Source organism: Helicoverpa armigera, chromosome 16, assembly GCF_030705265.1.
Source record: "Helicoverpa armigera isolate CAAS_96S chromosome 16, ASM3070526v1, whole genome shotgun sequence".
Lineage (NCBI taxonomy): Eukaryota > Metazoa > Arthropoda > Insecta > Lepidoptera > Noctuidae > Helicoverpa > Helicoverpa armigera.
Genome location: NC_087135.1, coordinates 6,878,060 through 6,894,854, shown reverse-complemented (window position 1 = coordinate 6,894,854; position 16,795 = coordinate 6,878,060). Strand labels below are relative to the sequence as shown.

General features: G+C 37.4%; 1 protein-coding gene across 2 annotated transcripts in view; it reads left to right on the top strand.

Moving 5' to 3' along the window:
- The window catches only part of LOC110378740 (apoptosis-stimulating of p53 protein 1), a 262,519-nt gene that overhangs the window by 35,128 nt on the left and 210,596 nt on the right, over positions 1-16,795 (top strand). For both annotated transcript variants that reach the window (XM_064038435.1, XM_064038434.1), the window contains exons 2-3: positions 583-634; positions 12,451-12,604. In XM_064038435.1, the coding sequence (XP_063894505.1) occupies positions 626-634; positions 12,451-12,604 (163 nt within the window). In that variant the 5' untranslated portion in view covers positions 583-625. The remainder of the gene's footprint in view (positions 1-582; positions 635-12,450; positions 12,605-16,795) is intronic.

Genomic DNA, 16,795 nt, shown 5'->3' with positions numbered 1-16,795 from the left:
GGTAATGACAGTAGTCGACATTAACTAGGTGTAGTATGTACAACGAAAGAAAGTAGTCCAACGGTAGCCAGCTTCCTATGATTATAGATCAAGATCGGGCCACACAACCGGTTGTGCACCACAGCCACGCCACACATAACTTATAATTTGCTTAAGCATTTGCGTTTACGTCTTTATCCTTGGCTATCGGAACTTTGTAATATACTTAAACTATAATTTTTTTTAAATAGTTTCTGTTTGTAAAGAAAAATCATATTATATGTTTTGAAAAATATTTCAAAAAGATTTATTAATATTCATTGTTGCATAGGCTTGGGATTAATGTCGATGCTATTCATATCATAAATGTAACTTTTATTGGTTTCTGTTACAATGTTATTCAAGCACAAAAGGAAATCCGATTATGTTAATTAAACATGTGCTTTTACGTCCACGTATTAATATTCACCTAATACGGTATAATCTATCAAATGACATAAGTATTAAGTATAATTAGGCGTGCGTGTGGTAAACCTCAAAACCTTGGGATACCTTCTAGAGTTCTTCATTGTTTATATTTACGTAATCGTCTTATTGTTTCAGGCGTGGCGGTCACTAGAGGGGGAAACACACATGTCCCCCAAAAATGATTCCGGTGAGTCCCATTTTGCGCAATTTGGTGTAATCTTGCGTTAGAATAATAATGGTGCTCCTACCTCCAAACCTTTACGCATAGGGACATATACTTACTCGCTATATTTTTTGAAGCTGCTATAACATGAAAGGAATCTAAATATGGATGTTTATAAACAACATGTTTAAAAGGGCTTTTCTTTTTAATAAATTACAGCTTGACCTGTATGAAACACAATGTACACAGGCAACACCGTACACAAAAGCTAGCACTAACATATAATGAGAAATTTGCTTAACGCCAGTCACCCCTTAGAAATAATTACGCCAGCATCTGCCCCGGGCAGCTGGCAGAGTTATTGCTATCGTAATAAAGGAAGCTAGCGCTTATTGAATGCCGACAGACTAGCAGGGAAGTTTTTCTGTGTATTAAGTACTTCGCAGACACTATTTAGTTCTTCGCCTGAATTTGTACGGTGGTCTTCGTTAAGGTAAAGTTTTTCTGCATAAGGTGTGTTCTTATTTAGTTATCTGCTGTTTCTAGGAATTTTAAATGTCAGTTGTTGTTTTACTTATAGTTAATTAACATGTAGTCAAATGAATCAAGAACCGCTTATGTACTTTTTACCTCGACGATGTAAATCATGCCAGTCAAATATGAACGTTTTACATCAAAATATTTTGTAAGAGTATTTGCATACTTTGCCTTCCTATTGCTGTGAAAGCTGCAATTGTTGCAACATATCGAGTCATAAATATAAGGAATTTTCTATGTATCCCATATTCGATTTTTATTTCGACACGAAATTAACAAACATTCAAATTGAACTCTACTAGATCAAAACAAGAATCATTTTCATTTGGCAGATGATTATAATGCAGAAAAGTTTTCTTCGCAGGTAATAAGTTTCTTTCAGTTTTGACTGACGGACAGATGGACAGTTGTTCATAGATGATAGTGATTAGGTGGGACTTTACATAATACGGGAGCTTCTGTCGTATAAAGAATCGCCTAGGCCGACATTATTTATTGATGTTTTAAGACAATGAACGGAGGTCTGTAACTATCGGACGGTGACGGCCCGTGACGGTTCGTAAAGTATTTGTTGTAGCTGCTATAAAACATTATAAGAATATTTATGACTGCCTCATTGGTTAAGTGGTAGCGTGTGCGTTTGCTGATTAAAAGATCCTACGTCAATAACAGGTCAATCATCCATATTGAATGTCCGTTGGGATAGAATGGGAGGATAAGAATAGAACGGCTTAATACCACCAAACAAAATTGAAATGAGATTTTAAATTTGTTTTACCACCTTTGAAGACAGAACTTAACTGAATAATTTTTATTGAATTCCGAAACAAATGATTACCATTCTGCATACTTGCAGCGTGTAGATCAGGAAGAGTTTCTAGCGTGTCATGAATGCCACCACACCCATTGAAATTTCGCCTCAAGAATTAGTAGTTTATAGATATTTGATCGTCGTTTTATTGCATGCTTCATAGCTTTCGCTCGAAATGTTCGTGGGTTATGCCTAAAGCCTATGGTATTTGGGGATATCTACTTCCCACATGTTCCACCTACCCAGTTGCTGTTAGCATTTCCATTTCTACTTATAACGGAAACATTAACTACGAAGTTATCTTCCATTGTTTGACTTTGAAGTCATAAGGTTCGGTTCACATTTAAAAATTATTGTATAGGACTATTGATTAATGCCAGGAAGCTATGTGTTTAAGATTTATTATTGAAGAAATATCTCCCACACTTAAAATTGTTAAGCTCATTCCTACAGCTGTTAAATTCGTTAAATATGCAAGACATATTAATCCGTTATTTCCTTCTGTTCGACAAATAAAGCTCTCTTTATGAGTCACCGTTCTATATAATCCCCACTGGTCTTGTGAAGGGATCGCGCGCGAAATTATTAAAAAAATACAAAGGTTAAGCTGATTTTAAATGCCACAGGAAGCCCCGGGCTATTGTTTTATGCGTTTTTTTATAATCCTCATTGCACCTTTTACGATGGCTTTTGTTCTAAGTACTTATAATGTTAGAAATATCAGGTAATTAGTAGTTGATACTGGCGTTTTAATAGGGTTTTTGTCTTGGAATTATTTAATTATATAGATGTATCTCTAGAACATGTTTAAAGAAGGTTGTGGCTTTTATTCAAGAAAATTGTAGTTAAACGATTACCATTTGCTGTTAAATAATGTATTTTGTAAGTTAAAAAGCCCGTTGATGAATTTGGAAATGAAATGAAAAAAGAAAATAGTAAAACGTTGTCCAGAAGAAACGATTAATTTGTTTCAACAATTAGTTGAACATTTTAGGTAAGTATAGACTTGACGCAGGATTTGGAACGACTTTTCCTCCGTAGTATGTGTTTTTTATAAATGTAATAGAGTGCATGAAAATAATATTTGTATTACACTTAATGTTGTGCTAAAATTGAGTTGTATGTTGAACCTATTAAGACGTTAATATTAGGAGTAAACAGTGCATAAAATTTCCATTATCATGCAACTTTGTCGTAGAGCATCGTAAATGAAATGTTAGAACGTGGTTAGAACGCATTTACCTGTAAACTACGTATAAAATATGCACAACTGAAAGTATTGTATTGTTGATTGTAACGATAATACACGGCTTGCCTCGACTGCCTCGTTGGTCTAGTGGTCGCAAACGCGGCTGCTGTGCTCGAAGTCTCGGGTTCGATTCCCGGGTCGGGCCGAAATCGCTTTGTGGGTTTTCTTAAACTTTCACAAAGCAGCCCGTAGTCTGGAAGTTGGTGATTGACTCACCCGTGCATCGGAGAGCACGTTAATGTCGGTCCTGCGCCTGATCTCTTTCCGGTCGTGTCGGATTGCCGTCCCATCGGGTTATGAGAGTGAAGGAATAGGGAGTGCACCTGTGTCTGCGCAAATGCTCGTGCACTATAATATGTCCTGCGCAGCTGGCTGATCTCCTTAAATGAGAACAGCCGCCGTGGCCGAAATCGGCCGTGGACGCCATTAATACACGGTGAGCTTACTATATAGGATATTTAATGTTGTTTGAAATATTTTCCTACTTATGTACACTAAATATAACAAAAACTATTTAAGTAACTTCTTTAAGTAAGCTTACTTGATACCTACTTACATAGGTACCTACATTAAATGTAACATGAACTTAAAACTTATAAACTAACTTAACTTAAGTATATTACATAAGTTCTTACTGCCCTAATAACTATATAATGCATACCTACGTAAGTCTCCATTACGTATGTACATTTGGTTTGTAACCGAATGTTTGACTTGGGTACTTCTTAATTGCTCAAGTAGGATGCGAGTCCTCAACTTGTACAACTGGAGTGCATAAACATTTACTCTAATTACTGTCGCCAACTTCGGAACACCACACATTAGGAATAGCGCTCACTATAGCATTGTCATTATAAAAGACTTTAAAATTAACTAATCATAAAATATTAATATAAGAATAAAAGAAATATCAGCTTGTAACTTAGAAAGCTCACAGTAATTATACGTTTCCAAACAAATGTGAATATGACTTGGTTACTTGTTTCTTACGCTTCAATAGAAAAAAAAAATCATGTAAAATCAATATTGAAGGTTATTATCCAGGTGAGAAGTAAAACTTAGTACACGAGTGCAACCGCGACAAATTGCTAGTTTTAATTAAATGTTTAACTAAGAGTCTCTAACTACTCAAGAAGGATGCGAGTACTCAACTTGTACACTGGAGTGCATAAATATTTACTCAAATTACTGCGGCCAACTTTGGTAGCAGACCACGAGTTCTGGGTAAATTTTCTGTCACTTAAATTATTGGTGACGTTGCACTTACATATAAGGTTAGGTGTTCCAATAATGTGATTTTCCGTTAGTTCCCGTGCAGGTGGCGCTGCAGTGTAGTTCGCAACTCGTTAGCGGAGCCTCCATATCGCGCGCTCCTTGTAAATTGCCTGTCCTCCTTAGTTTCCTTCAATTTTACTTCTCATGTATAAAATTTCTTGTGATAGAACTTGGAAAGGGTTGCTGAATATTTATTGCTCGTTGGAGTCGTATTTGGTTTTACATGGGATGTAGAGTTTAAAAATTCAATTCAATTCTAAAAGTTCTGCAGAGGCAGCACTGAAGCCGATCATGGTAACTATTACAATTTTGTTAAAAGAAAAGGACTTTTAGTTCTTGGTACAAAGTTTATTAAACTGGAAAAGGTTTCACATATACTTGCGCTGCGAGAGAAAGTAACTTTTATTAATATTTCAACATTTATTGCGCTTAATAACGTACAACAGTGCACGGATCATAATTGGTTCTGGAAACCCTAACATTAATAGCGTTAAACTACAATGGACCAGCTCTTTCCTCAATTTATTTTTAGTGACAAAATAAACAAGGAACTTCAGAAATAGAGTGTTTATTTCTATTATAAATATACTTTACATTATACTAGAAATAATAAGCAATATGTATTAATATAATAGGAAGCAAAAGTTTACATTGGAGCTAATTTAGGTGCTCTTTTTATTCAGTTTGTTAAATAGTCGACAACTGTACTGACAAAATGTATACCTTGATTACTTGCTGACAGTGATACATGTTAGAAAAAACAAGCCATAAAACTTTCCGAAATTCAAACGAAAACTACGAAACGAACCAGACAAAATGCCTAAAACTAGAAATAGCTGGAGTTTTTGCCGAAAAAGTTTAAATTTTCCGCAATGACTAAATTTTTTGGGGTCATTTGTTATGTATTCAAAACTTGTATGATAGCTAAATGTGCGGTTAATGAGATCAATTTACTTTTGCTAAATAACTATTTTGCTCATAACTACTATATTATTTTAATTGAAGGAAATTAAGGTTGTTGTAGATACGTTATTCAGTTGTCGTATTAGGTTGGTTGCCTGTAATGATAAAATTAGCTGTTTGAAATAAATAAATAAAAACATTTTTGCTAGTGAGTTACATTTTATCTGTTTCCTTAGGCCCAGAAAAGCGAGGCAGATACATAGAAATGAGAAATACATACAAAGTTTTGTCACCGTATTTTTGTTTAGTTAGTTCTATATGAAGAGGTCGTTGAAAGCAAACTACACTTGGGTCAATTCAATTTCTCGAATGAAGGTTAAAAAAATTCGACCAGAGCGTTCCAATTTCGATCACTCAGATGGAGCTTTTCGAAAAACATTTTCCTCTGAAATATTGTGATTTTAGGTATTCGTTGAAGTCACTTCAAATGGAACTACTTCTGTTTATGAAAAGAGGAAGTTTGAATAGCATGCAATGCTGTTGAAAGCAATCACTGAAGCAACTTCGTGCAGTTAGCAAAACTCAATTGTGTAGGTTTTGACTTGCACTATTGGGGCTTTTCTCTAGCTATGAGTTGGTAGCGTACAGATTAAAGTTTTATATAGGATTTTCGAATAACCTCACTAAAATACCTAAGACTGCCATTATACACTGCTGACCTATCGTCATTCACTTGTAAGATTCCCTTGCGTGTAATCGCATCATCCCATGGAAAGTGAGCGCGGTGCTAATTACAAAAAATCTCACAAATTATCGTTGGAATGTAAATGAGTCGCTTCCTCATGTTCTTGGGATCCGTCGTAATGGATAATGTGTTCAAATAGGAAATGCATCTTCAATAGACAAGTGCTCGTTATTTAGAGGAATTCCCATAGTATATAAATATTATGTATGTAAGTACTTATTGTAACTATATCTATACATATAATAAATCTGTAGAAAAGTAATTTTTGTACATTGAAGAAATTGACAAAAAAAATAGCCAGCATGTTAAAGGATAACTAACAGAACCCATTTCCATCATTTTTGTCTGTTTGTCTGTTTGTCTGTTTATCTGTTTATCTGTTTGTTCGTTCGGGATTCACGTAAAATCTAAGAATTCAATGCAGACAATGCTTATATACAAAAATTCTACGTAACTTGGGGTATTACTTAGTTTTTGTTTCATCGAAATCGATTCACTCTATCAAAAGATATGATTAATTTTGTGAATTCAAGATGTAAAATATTACGACACGCAATCTGTTTGTCAAAACTGTACATTTGAATGTTGTACTTATATTAGTTGATCGGCCTATTATTAACCTTTACACAGAAAATCACACCTTCATAAGTAACTTCGGAAGAAAAAAAAAATATGACAATTTTGTTTAGCCAAGGTTAAAGTAGCTCCATCTGTGGTAATCTGTGTTAAATAAAATACATAAAATTTGTCAAAGGAGCGAGGTTGTAAATGACAATAAATTACCATACATTCTTTATAGAGGATTATTATTTCAACAGATGGAGTTATGTATTTTCCGTAATTCACCATATTTTAACACGTAGTGTAATTTTTCGATAGTCATTTCAATAGTGTTTGTCAGTTTGCCGTGCCACATCAAAATCCAATTATAATTATTACCTTGATGAAAGGAAAATTAATAGTTCTCAGCCAAATTTAAAACGGTGCCATCTAAATTATTTTTTGAACATTATGTCAAAAATGATGACTTTAGTATAACAATTAATTATCATTTAAAGTTACAGATGGAGTTCATATCAGGATTTTTTCATAAACATAGTTTAGCTTATCTTCCACTAATGTGGTGGCCTTAAAACAAATTACTTTGAGTGAGTAGTATTAAGTAGACCTTAATTATTTTTTCTGATGCAAAATATGTAAACTTAATCCTAGAAGAAAGGAGGATCTGTCTCTCGCAAGCGCTGCTAAGCGTGAGGTAGGTGGGTAATGTAGGATTCTGTAGCTTTAAGAACAAGCCCAGATACAAAGTGCAGATAAGAAATGGGAGCTTTCTCGATTTGATACCATACACACGTAAAATGCTTTATGCGTCTGAAAACGTACAAATTGTGCGTCGCATACCAGAGACATGCTTACTTTCAACTTCTGATCGCAAATACACTGGTCACGATTACGAACAATCTCAGTAAGACCCGAGCCAAGTCTAAAAAAACACCTTTTATATAAAACTACGTTTGATGTCATTCAATCACAAAGACAGAATTTTTTGCTGTTGCAAATCCTATCCACCTGTATCCTATCCTAATCCAGCATGCATTGCAGGTGTGCATTGCACAAAAACCAATGGTATCCTATTCGAGAAGTCAAAAGAGTCGACCTGCCAACGTCAGCTTCTGCGCTAAGCAAGTGTTCTTAATAGTACCATCAGAATTACATTCATCGTTGAATGAGGTGAATAAATTTTCAGAAACCACAATAACAGTAGGAGCCAAAGCATATGATCGCTTCATAGAGCTCTGATTGGCCCCAGGTGACCAAGTCAGGTCTGATTTGTTCGTTCATCAGATCTTTGAAAGTGTTTCGGTGGAGACTTACTGTTGTCCTGTGTGACAAAAAATATGGTATACTATAAACGTCCTCCGCAAGAGCGAAATTTTCCCGGTGTGCGGTAGTGACGAACAGTATACAACACTTATGTTTCTTTCGATTTGTTGGCTCCACCAAGAAATGACAAATTGCAAGCGTACATTTTGAAAATCTTGGCAAAACTGCAGGTTTCAAGTACGAACACATGAAGTGGACTCTCACAGATACGTACATTTAGCCTATTCGTGAACTAATGCAAACATTTCGGTGGAGTCCCGGCTTAGGCCTCCCCCACATTAGGCGTGCGCGATCCTCGGGCGTGTGAGTAGCGCGGGCGCCGCGCGTGCGTCGCGAGCGCGTTGCGTGAGCGTCGCGTTTTGCTGCCCTGCGGCATTTACCTACAGCGCGCTCGCGTCGCGCACGCGCCGCTCTCCTTGACGTTTAACTGCTAAGGCGTTTAGCGGGCGGCGGGAATAGCGGGCGAAGGGGTAAGAACACAACTAGAGCGCCGCGTGCTTGCCGCGAGCGCGTCGCTTGCACTCTTCACACATGCCGCAGGGCAGCAAAACGCGACGTTCATGCAGCGTGCTCGCGACGCCCGCGCTACTCACACGTCCGAGGATCGCGCACGCCTAAGGTGGGGTCAGCCTTACCATAGTGAGTAAGTGCACAGAAAATCCCCGTCATACAAGTGTTTCTCCCCAGTAGTGAAACTATCCTACCCTATGCGCCTGCTGATGATGATGACTCATTTTATCATCCATCCAGCTATTCCCCAACTATGTTGGTGTTGCCTTCCAGTCACCGAATCTATATGAGTACCAATATCTTGCTTGGAGCGACTACCTATCTTCAATCCAGTCTCACTACACAAGACGATATCCATGGTGAAACTGACAGACTTTCTGGCTTCTGATTAGTCGCAGCAGCTGCACAAAATGTACAAATGACAGCTTTGTCAGACTCAAAGCATATAGACATAGATTATAACTGTTTCCTGTGAAAATTACTTACGCACCATACGTAATAATTTTCCAAATTGGCTGACTAGATCCAGAGATATTCACAACGTCACAAACTTTACTTCTTTTGTTTAGATAAATGGTCACATCCACAACACAACCTTGATCAATGAATCTATGCGACTGCTAAGTGCTAATCCTAATTATACTGTCACGTGAAAGAATGCACCTACGGGATAAGTAGAAGTAGTATTTTGACTATTCTATATTGCCTACGCAGACGAAGTTGCGGGCAACAGCTAGTTCTCGAATAAAAAGACCCCGAGAAAAATCTAGCAAAAACTTTTTTCTTTCTCATAATAAACTTGAGTCTGGGGTTCTCGGCTATCTCTAATGATACGTAAATGACCCAAATTCTTTTGTACTAATTAAGTACTTAGCGTACGAGCCACAAATTGCGATAAGTACTGTTAGAGTATATCCCAAGTGGTCTCCCAAGAGGAAGTCATTTGTTCCAAATTGGCTTAGTAGACAAAAGGCAGATGATCCTTACATAATGACGATCTTGAGGACAATGAATGCGATTTCCCTTATATTTTTTTAGTTGTGTATAAATAGTTCAAACTATCAGTTTTCCTTCGAGAAATTATGTTGCCGGTCGTTGATGTATTTTTGATTTTTTTTTAAATCATGTATCTTCAAAATGTATCATGTAAAAAAAGTTTATTCATGTTAAAAGATAATTTATTCATGTTATAATTATTTTTACGAAACTCTTTTTTCTTACTTAGGTATCCATGGAACTGCCCAAAATACATAGTTAGACTTGAAAACGTAGGATATTATGTAGTCGGTGTGGTAAGCTATTGTAATATTTCCAGGGTTGGCCGCTAACTGGGATAAAAATTCAGTGCGAAGTGGGACAGCGGGATATATCAGAATTGCAAATTCCAATTCTAAGGAAACTTGAACAGTTTACTGCAGCGGCAGACCGTGTAGAAAATTGTAAGCACTTTTGTACTGCCATAACGCGTCCAAGTTGTTTAACAAAGAGATAAAATGTCTATTAAGACCATTTCAACAAAGCTCTAATATAAATAGGTATAGGTACTACTTACATACAGTATACACGCTGTTTTAAACGGCATTTCATAAAAATCACAGCTCATTAAAGTCAGAAAAATATTTTCTAAGACAGCCACTCAATTATATCACCAACCATTTCATGAAATGTTGAAACGATTGGACAAGACAAGATACGTTCCACAACATTTGTAACATAACACACCGGTATTTATTTAATACAGCTCACAATAACTGTTTCTCAATACGCACTGAATTCATTACAACCACACAAGTCTTGGACTTACATTCTGAGAATTCCAAGTGCGTTTTAGACTGAATACGATCAAATTAGCCAATGAATGGGCGCTAGACAAATTGTGTTCGCAATAAGGACCGTGTTCCCTTTTAGGAGAACTTGCATCTGATAAAGGTTTTATGGTGTATCAGAATGTGAATTATCACGCACATTATTTTGCGCCTATTGTTTTGAATTGCAGTTGGGTGTTAAATTTCTCATTGTGGGGCTAATTATCATTTTAAATGCTCATAGATTAAAGTTAAACCTTAAAGTTTATGAAAGTATATCCAGGTTAAGAATGTCTTGAAGTAAATAAATAGATAATAGTAATAGTAAGTAGGTAATGGTAGGTGACACAGTTTCTCTTATTTGTCTTTCCTGTAATATCGAAAAATCTGTTCAATTCTGAATTACTGTGACGAAACCACAGTACCTACAAAAATATCATCAACTATTACAGGACTAAATTGATGTTGTATGTTATTGATTTAATCTTAGGTAGATTACGTAGAAACGTTCACGGGCAAAACTTACAGAGTTTTTCAATTTCTCTTTGATTAGTTCGCGTGTGTCCCTGCAAAGGGTTCCTGTTTCACAAGTAGTATCGTAGAAAGTCAAATGATAGAGAAATCCCGTCTGCTACCGCCCTCGGACACTTTGCATCCTATGACTAATGTGAATGCTAATTTGTAAGGCTAGTAATGAATGAGGAAAGAGCTGGCGGCACTATTTTCTTGTCTGGGATATAGATTTCAGAACGACATTTACCCATGAATAAAGCATGTCATTTCTGTAGGCATCATACATTTGGAGCTACTTTGATAAACTGTTTTTATTCTTATCGGGTCTTATTTGTTATACTAGAAATACAAGATAATTTTCTTTAGGATTGTTTCAAGACTGATTAGTTTATTTTTATATATCGGTACCATAAATGCTAATATTATTATTCAAATCATTGTTCTCCGTCGACAATTGGGTAATATAACAAAAGACAGTAAAATAATGAATGTATTGTAATAAAGGTTGATGATGTGAATGATAGTATTGTTGTTTTATAATTCCGGAGCATATTTAGTGTCATATATACCTACAGGGTGGCCCATCCATAGGCGTCCAAAAGAAAAATTTAGAAGCTCTATGCTATGGGGTATCCGAATCGACCCCATGTATGTTCAGAGATTTTTTAAATTTTTCTTTTGGACGCCTATGGATGGGCCACCCTGTAGGTATATATGACACTAAATATGCTCCGGAATTATAAAACAACAATACTATCATTCACATCATCAACCTTTATTACATTTAGAACATCCTTGGCAGTCGTTACGGGTAGTCAGAAGCCAGTAAGTCTGACACCAGTCTAACTAAGGGGTATCGGGTTGCCCGGGCAACTGGGTTGAGGAGGTCAGATAGGCAGTCGCTTCTTGTAAAGCACTGGTACTCAGCTGAATCCGGTTAGACTGGAAGCCGACCCCAACATGATTGGGAAAAGGCTCGGAGGATGATGGATGGGCCACCCTGTATATAAGACTAGAATCCAACCCCAATTAGAGAATTGGCCCCACATCTCATGTATGCCCCAAGGCACTAGGTATATCTGTGCCTCAAGGACCTATGTGCTGCTGAACAATAGATTTTCGATGCCTTTGGTATTGCGACTAATCACTAACACTACACCAGATAGCTTTGGCATCGTACCTTCCTATGTCGATTGGTATCCTTACTAAATGTTCATGACAAGTAATCTAGCTACAAATACATTGCTGCTATTCTGCTGTGGTTAATTAGCACGATGTATCATGCCAAACATCAGTAGAATTGGAACGGGGTGGGTTCCTTAGGTAAAATAGGTCTAAACCTACCTCAATCTATTTATTGTTGAATAATGCTCAGTACAGACAACGACTATTTTCAACCACCGAAATAAAGGCGCCCACTAAAGAGTCCTATAAAAACTTTCAGGTCCTTTCTCGCGGCATGGCAGCGATGTGCCGTACGAGAAAAGTCACTTTAACGCATGTAAACCGCGCCAAAGTCTGTTGAGCAGGTTTCGTATCTACCACAGAAAGACACGAAATATGACATTATTTCAAAATATGCTTTACCTACTTTATCTTATGTTACAGATGATAGTGCGAGTGTGGTGCGAGAGCGGCGCCGGCTGGGCGCCGACTCACGTGCCGGTGACGCCGCACACGAGCTGTCGAGATGTGCTCGACTGCTGCCGGGAGCCGGGAGACGAGCCCTGCTTGCTGTTCAGCGTGCACCCCACACATGGAGGTAGATATTACTCGAAGATAGTTCTAAGAGTCAATCAAGTTTAGTTTCATCTGCTGAGTCTACGGAGGTAGGAAATATGAGCGGAGATGCCATAAGGCAGGTTGGTCAGGCGCCTTCTTGTACGTCAAGTTACGGTAGGCGTGACCAAAATGGCCAGTTACTATTAAGCATTCGGGTTCCTTAAGATATTTGTCAAAGATTGGTGATTTTGTTTTGAAAAGAATGGGCAGGTTCCAAAGAAGGCCTATAAGGACGAAGCTAGTATCTTTCTTCGTCTCCCGTGCACCCGCGTTTTGGCGCGCTACTTTCTTAGGAGATATTGCGTTATGACATCTGAGCTAATCATTTTGTTCTCCACGGGCGAGTCTTTCTGCGAAGCAAAAATATCTGACAGCCAGTCTTATTTAGAAGTAGGTATCGTGTTGGACGGGTAACTGGGTTAAGGATGTCTCTCTTGAGCATTGATTTTTCGAGATTATAGATTTTTGAGTAGGTACCTACAAAGTCAAGTTAAGTCTTGACTTAGTTTCATTAATAAAGTTGGTTTAGATAATCTAGTGTTATAAGAGCTCGTAGACAAAAGCGATTGATTGTGTCCCTCGGGTATCTGACCAGAATCGCATTTACCTAACATAAAAGTTGCCAGTAGGTAATCTAAAAGTTAGATGAGGCAAGTTTTATTAGATTAACCCACACTAAAAAGATTTCGGTAGTGCTGAATAATGGACAAATTAGTAGAACCTTTTTAACATTGATAAAAAAAAAAATTGGTTCTTATAAAACGTCTAAGAATTTTCCTCATTCGGCTACTGCTACTGGCAATTGTCTTAGTCATAGAGATTTTTTATAACAATAGATTCTTTGATTATTCATGAGAATATGAAGAACCATAAGTTACTCATAGTGTAATGTTTTGCATATCATATTTTCTTCCGTTAGATCACAAAGTTATCCTTATTTCCTTTATATAATAAAAACATAACGCCTTCCTTTTACTGAATAATACAGTTAATATAGCGGTAGTTAAAGGCTTTTATTACTTTAGAATTACTTCCCACTTCCCACATCCAGTTAAAAAGTAGGCTATCTGTGTCTACCTTGTTTAAATCGGTTCTGTTATTTGGCGGATACAGTTACTTTCGGGATTATAATATTAGTACCTACCTACTGTGATGTGCTTGTCTGTGGATTTTGATAGATTTTACCTATTTTCATCCCTGTATTTTGAATAAAACGCAAAGCTGGATTCTACTGGTTACTTTATTTCGCAATAGGTACCTCATTTACCAAAGGATATAATGTAGTATCATGTAGGTACAGATGGTTCCATCGTTTGTTTTGATGCTCGTTAGCCGGGCATCAGTCAGATTGTCTGCAAACGACGTGCACTAAATCCCATGTTCGTGACAGAGATAATTGAGATGAGCAATCTTGATTATGTACCTCATCAGTTATTGTGATATGTGTAATTATGAGCTCAAATACGAAGTTTCGCAATCTACACATTATCTTAGGAGTATATGGCACGATGTTTATAATGAAAACAGCAATCAAGAACCATTATACAAAGTTCTATTTAGTTTATATAAGCATAGATTTTCTCAAATTATTAGGTAGCGTATTACAGAGATGGTTTTCGAGGAAACGAAAAAACTCAACTGCGTTTGTCTTCCAAGAGGGCTAAACTAGTGCTTCCTCCGGTAATTACCCACAGGATACTAACATCGGTTCTCTTTCCTCTCCACAAATAGTCGCATCCAGTATTAAAGCATCTAACATCCCTTGACCCGTTCAAAGAAAAACGCGTAACATCCTGTTAAGTTCGCGGTATCTGGAAATCGAACCGCGGCCGGCACGCCATGCGATGCGACTCGACAAAAACGTCCCGCCCCGTTACTCCGAGATGTCACTTTAATTCGCCTTAACAGTACTTGATGGGCCTCTAACCCTGTCATGGCGACGTGGGATACCGGCCTAGTTGGCCTACTTACAGCTGAGGATGTGGCAGTTTTTATGAGATTTCGATCGCAACGCAACAGGTACAACGCAATTTCACAGTACTGAAAATGGCATCTGGGATGATATACTTTTCTGGAAGTCTAATTGTGCCCAGTTCCACTTCTGCTCGAAGCGTGTTTTGTTATGCCGATAAAATATTTGAAATATGGCCGGAAAAAGTATCTAATGTCCTTATAAACATATTATGTCATTACGCGTTTCATAATGCTTAATGCGCAATTAATTCCGATCGGATTTGTTTTTTATTGGTATGCACTAACATGAGTTAGTTTGCCTGTTCATCCAAATATTTTACAGTAATTAATGATTGACATATACGATAACAAGACACGCTCGAATAAATTATCTTGATTATTTTTCCGACCCAAATATCGACCAATAGAATTGCACCATTCGACGTCACGTGGTACAACCTACATGGTATTATACTGATAATTTTTTTTGAATATTTTCTCTGGTCGTTGCTATGTCAAACTGACAGGTTGTGGCCGACATTTGGGACGGAAAAATAATCCCCCGAATACCACACGAGCTTCAAAATCCTGGCATTTCCCTCAAGGTTCCCTGCAAACAAATAAAGTCGTCAAGTTGACTCCTTCATTTGTTTGCAACGAACCTATCGGGAAATACCCGATAATTTTGAAGCTCTTGTGGTATTATAAGTGAAAATCTAACGCCACTCTCAATTACATCGAAACATTTCTAGTTTTTGTATTCAGCCGCATTATTTCCGTGTTACAACATTTGCATATTATATCACCGTTAGTCACTATGTCACCGCGTGGAGAATCGATGATCGCACATCTCGGAAGAAAAGGTTTCTCGATTTACGTCAATGCAAAAACTCGAGTCGGCAGTAATTGCAACCCGATCGGCCAGTCCGTGGGAAAGATATGCCCGAAATGTCATATTCACTCAGCAAGCGCGCCTCTTAAAATCGTTTTGACCTTAGGATAAATGATAAATACTTCACAGGCATAATTTCTTTATTTTTAGACCGTTTCTCTTTATCGACGTAGAAATAATAGCTGCTGATAAAATATAGGTTTAATCGACGTAACTCGTAATTTAGTATATAGTGCGTAGTAATTTCCTTAATGGAGTACATTATTGTAAGTAATTTATTAATTTCGTAATGTTTCTATAATGTACAGTGTTTGAGAATAACTACTGATGCAGTAGTCGATCGAGAACACAACATTCAAATACTTAGGTAAGTATAACTTCCCACTCTTGATATTAAAATTGCCAAATTAATTGACAGTGAAGATTCGGCGATACGTCACAAGTTCGTATGTGAATTTGGACAGTGAAAGTGTACTTTGGCGTAATTATCCGTTCAGATGTTATCGTGGAACAGGCTCCGTGTACAATGGGCCTCATAAATATTTACTCGACGTGCCCATGTACAGAGTAATGGTGCAAAGAGCCGCCTTATTATGCGACGCACACTGGAAGTACCCATGTCGCCACCTCCCTAACCTCTGTGAACTGGTAACTTAGGCTTTCCGCAGACGACGGACAGCACCAGGCGAACTTTTTGATCCGCGGAAATAGACCAGAGTCCCAGACTTGAATGTGCATTATGTCGCAAGCCTACGGACTATCGTCGGTAAGCAGCCTAAAGGTTAGGCTTGTATAGAATAGTGAACGACGGATGTCTCAGAACTTTTATTGACATAGATAAGGTGTTACGCCCGTATTAGGATACTACGATTACGTAAACGATATGGATGGATGGCTCCGGTTTTTTAAAGTCGTTTTATGGTGTCTATTTATGTTTGTTTTTGTTTTAGAAGTCATATAAGTACGTAAACACATATTTAACGAGCCGTGAACATATCCGTGTGTACTTTTGTGCAGCTGTCACAATAATCGATTTTATTGTAGTTTTAGAACTTGTTATACATACTCATGATATCCATCTCACCAAGTAGACATAGCTTAGCTACGAAGTGCATGTTAATGTTGTTGTTCATCAGCGAAACATACATTCGCAAATTGCTACATAACAACCATAATTTGATATAATGAACTCGCATTCAAAGAATGGTCAAGATAAGGTTAGCACGCGACGAAATAAAGGGGTGACCTAACACAATGTGTGAGAACGACTTTACGTTGACCTGCTCGTTAGCTTTCTTTTGTTTTGACATCTGGCCTCATTTTCTG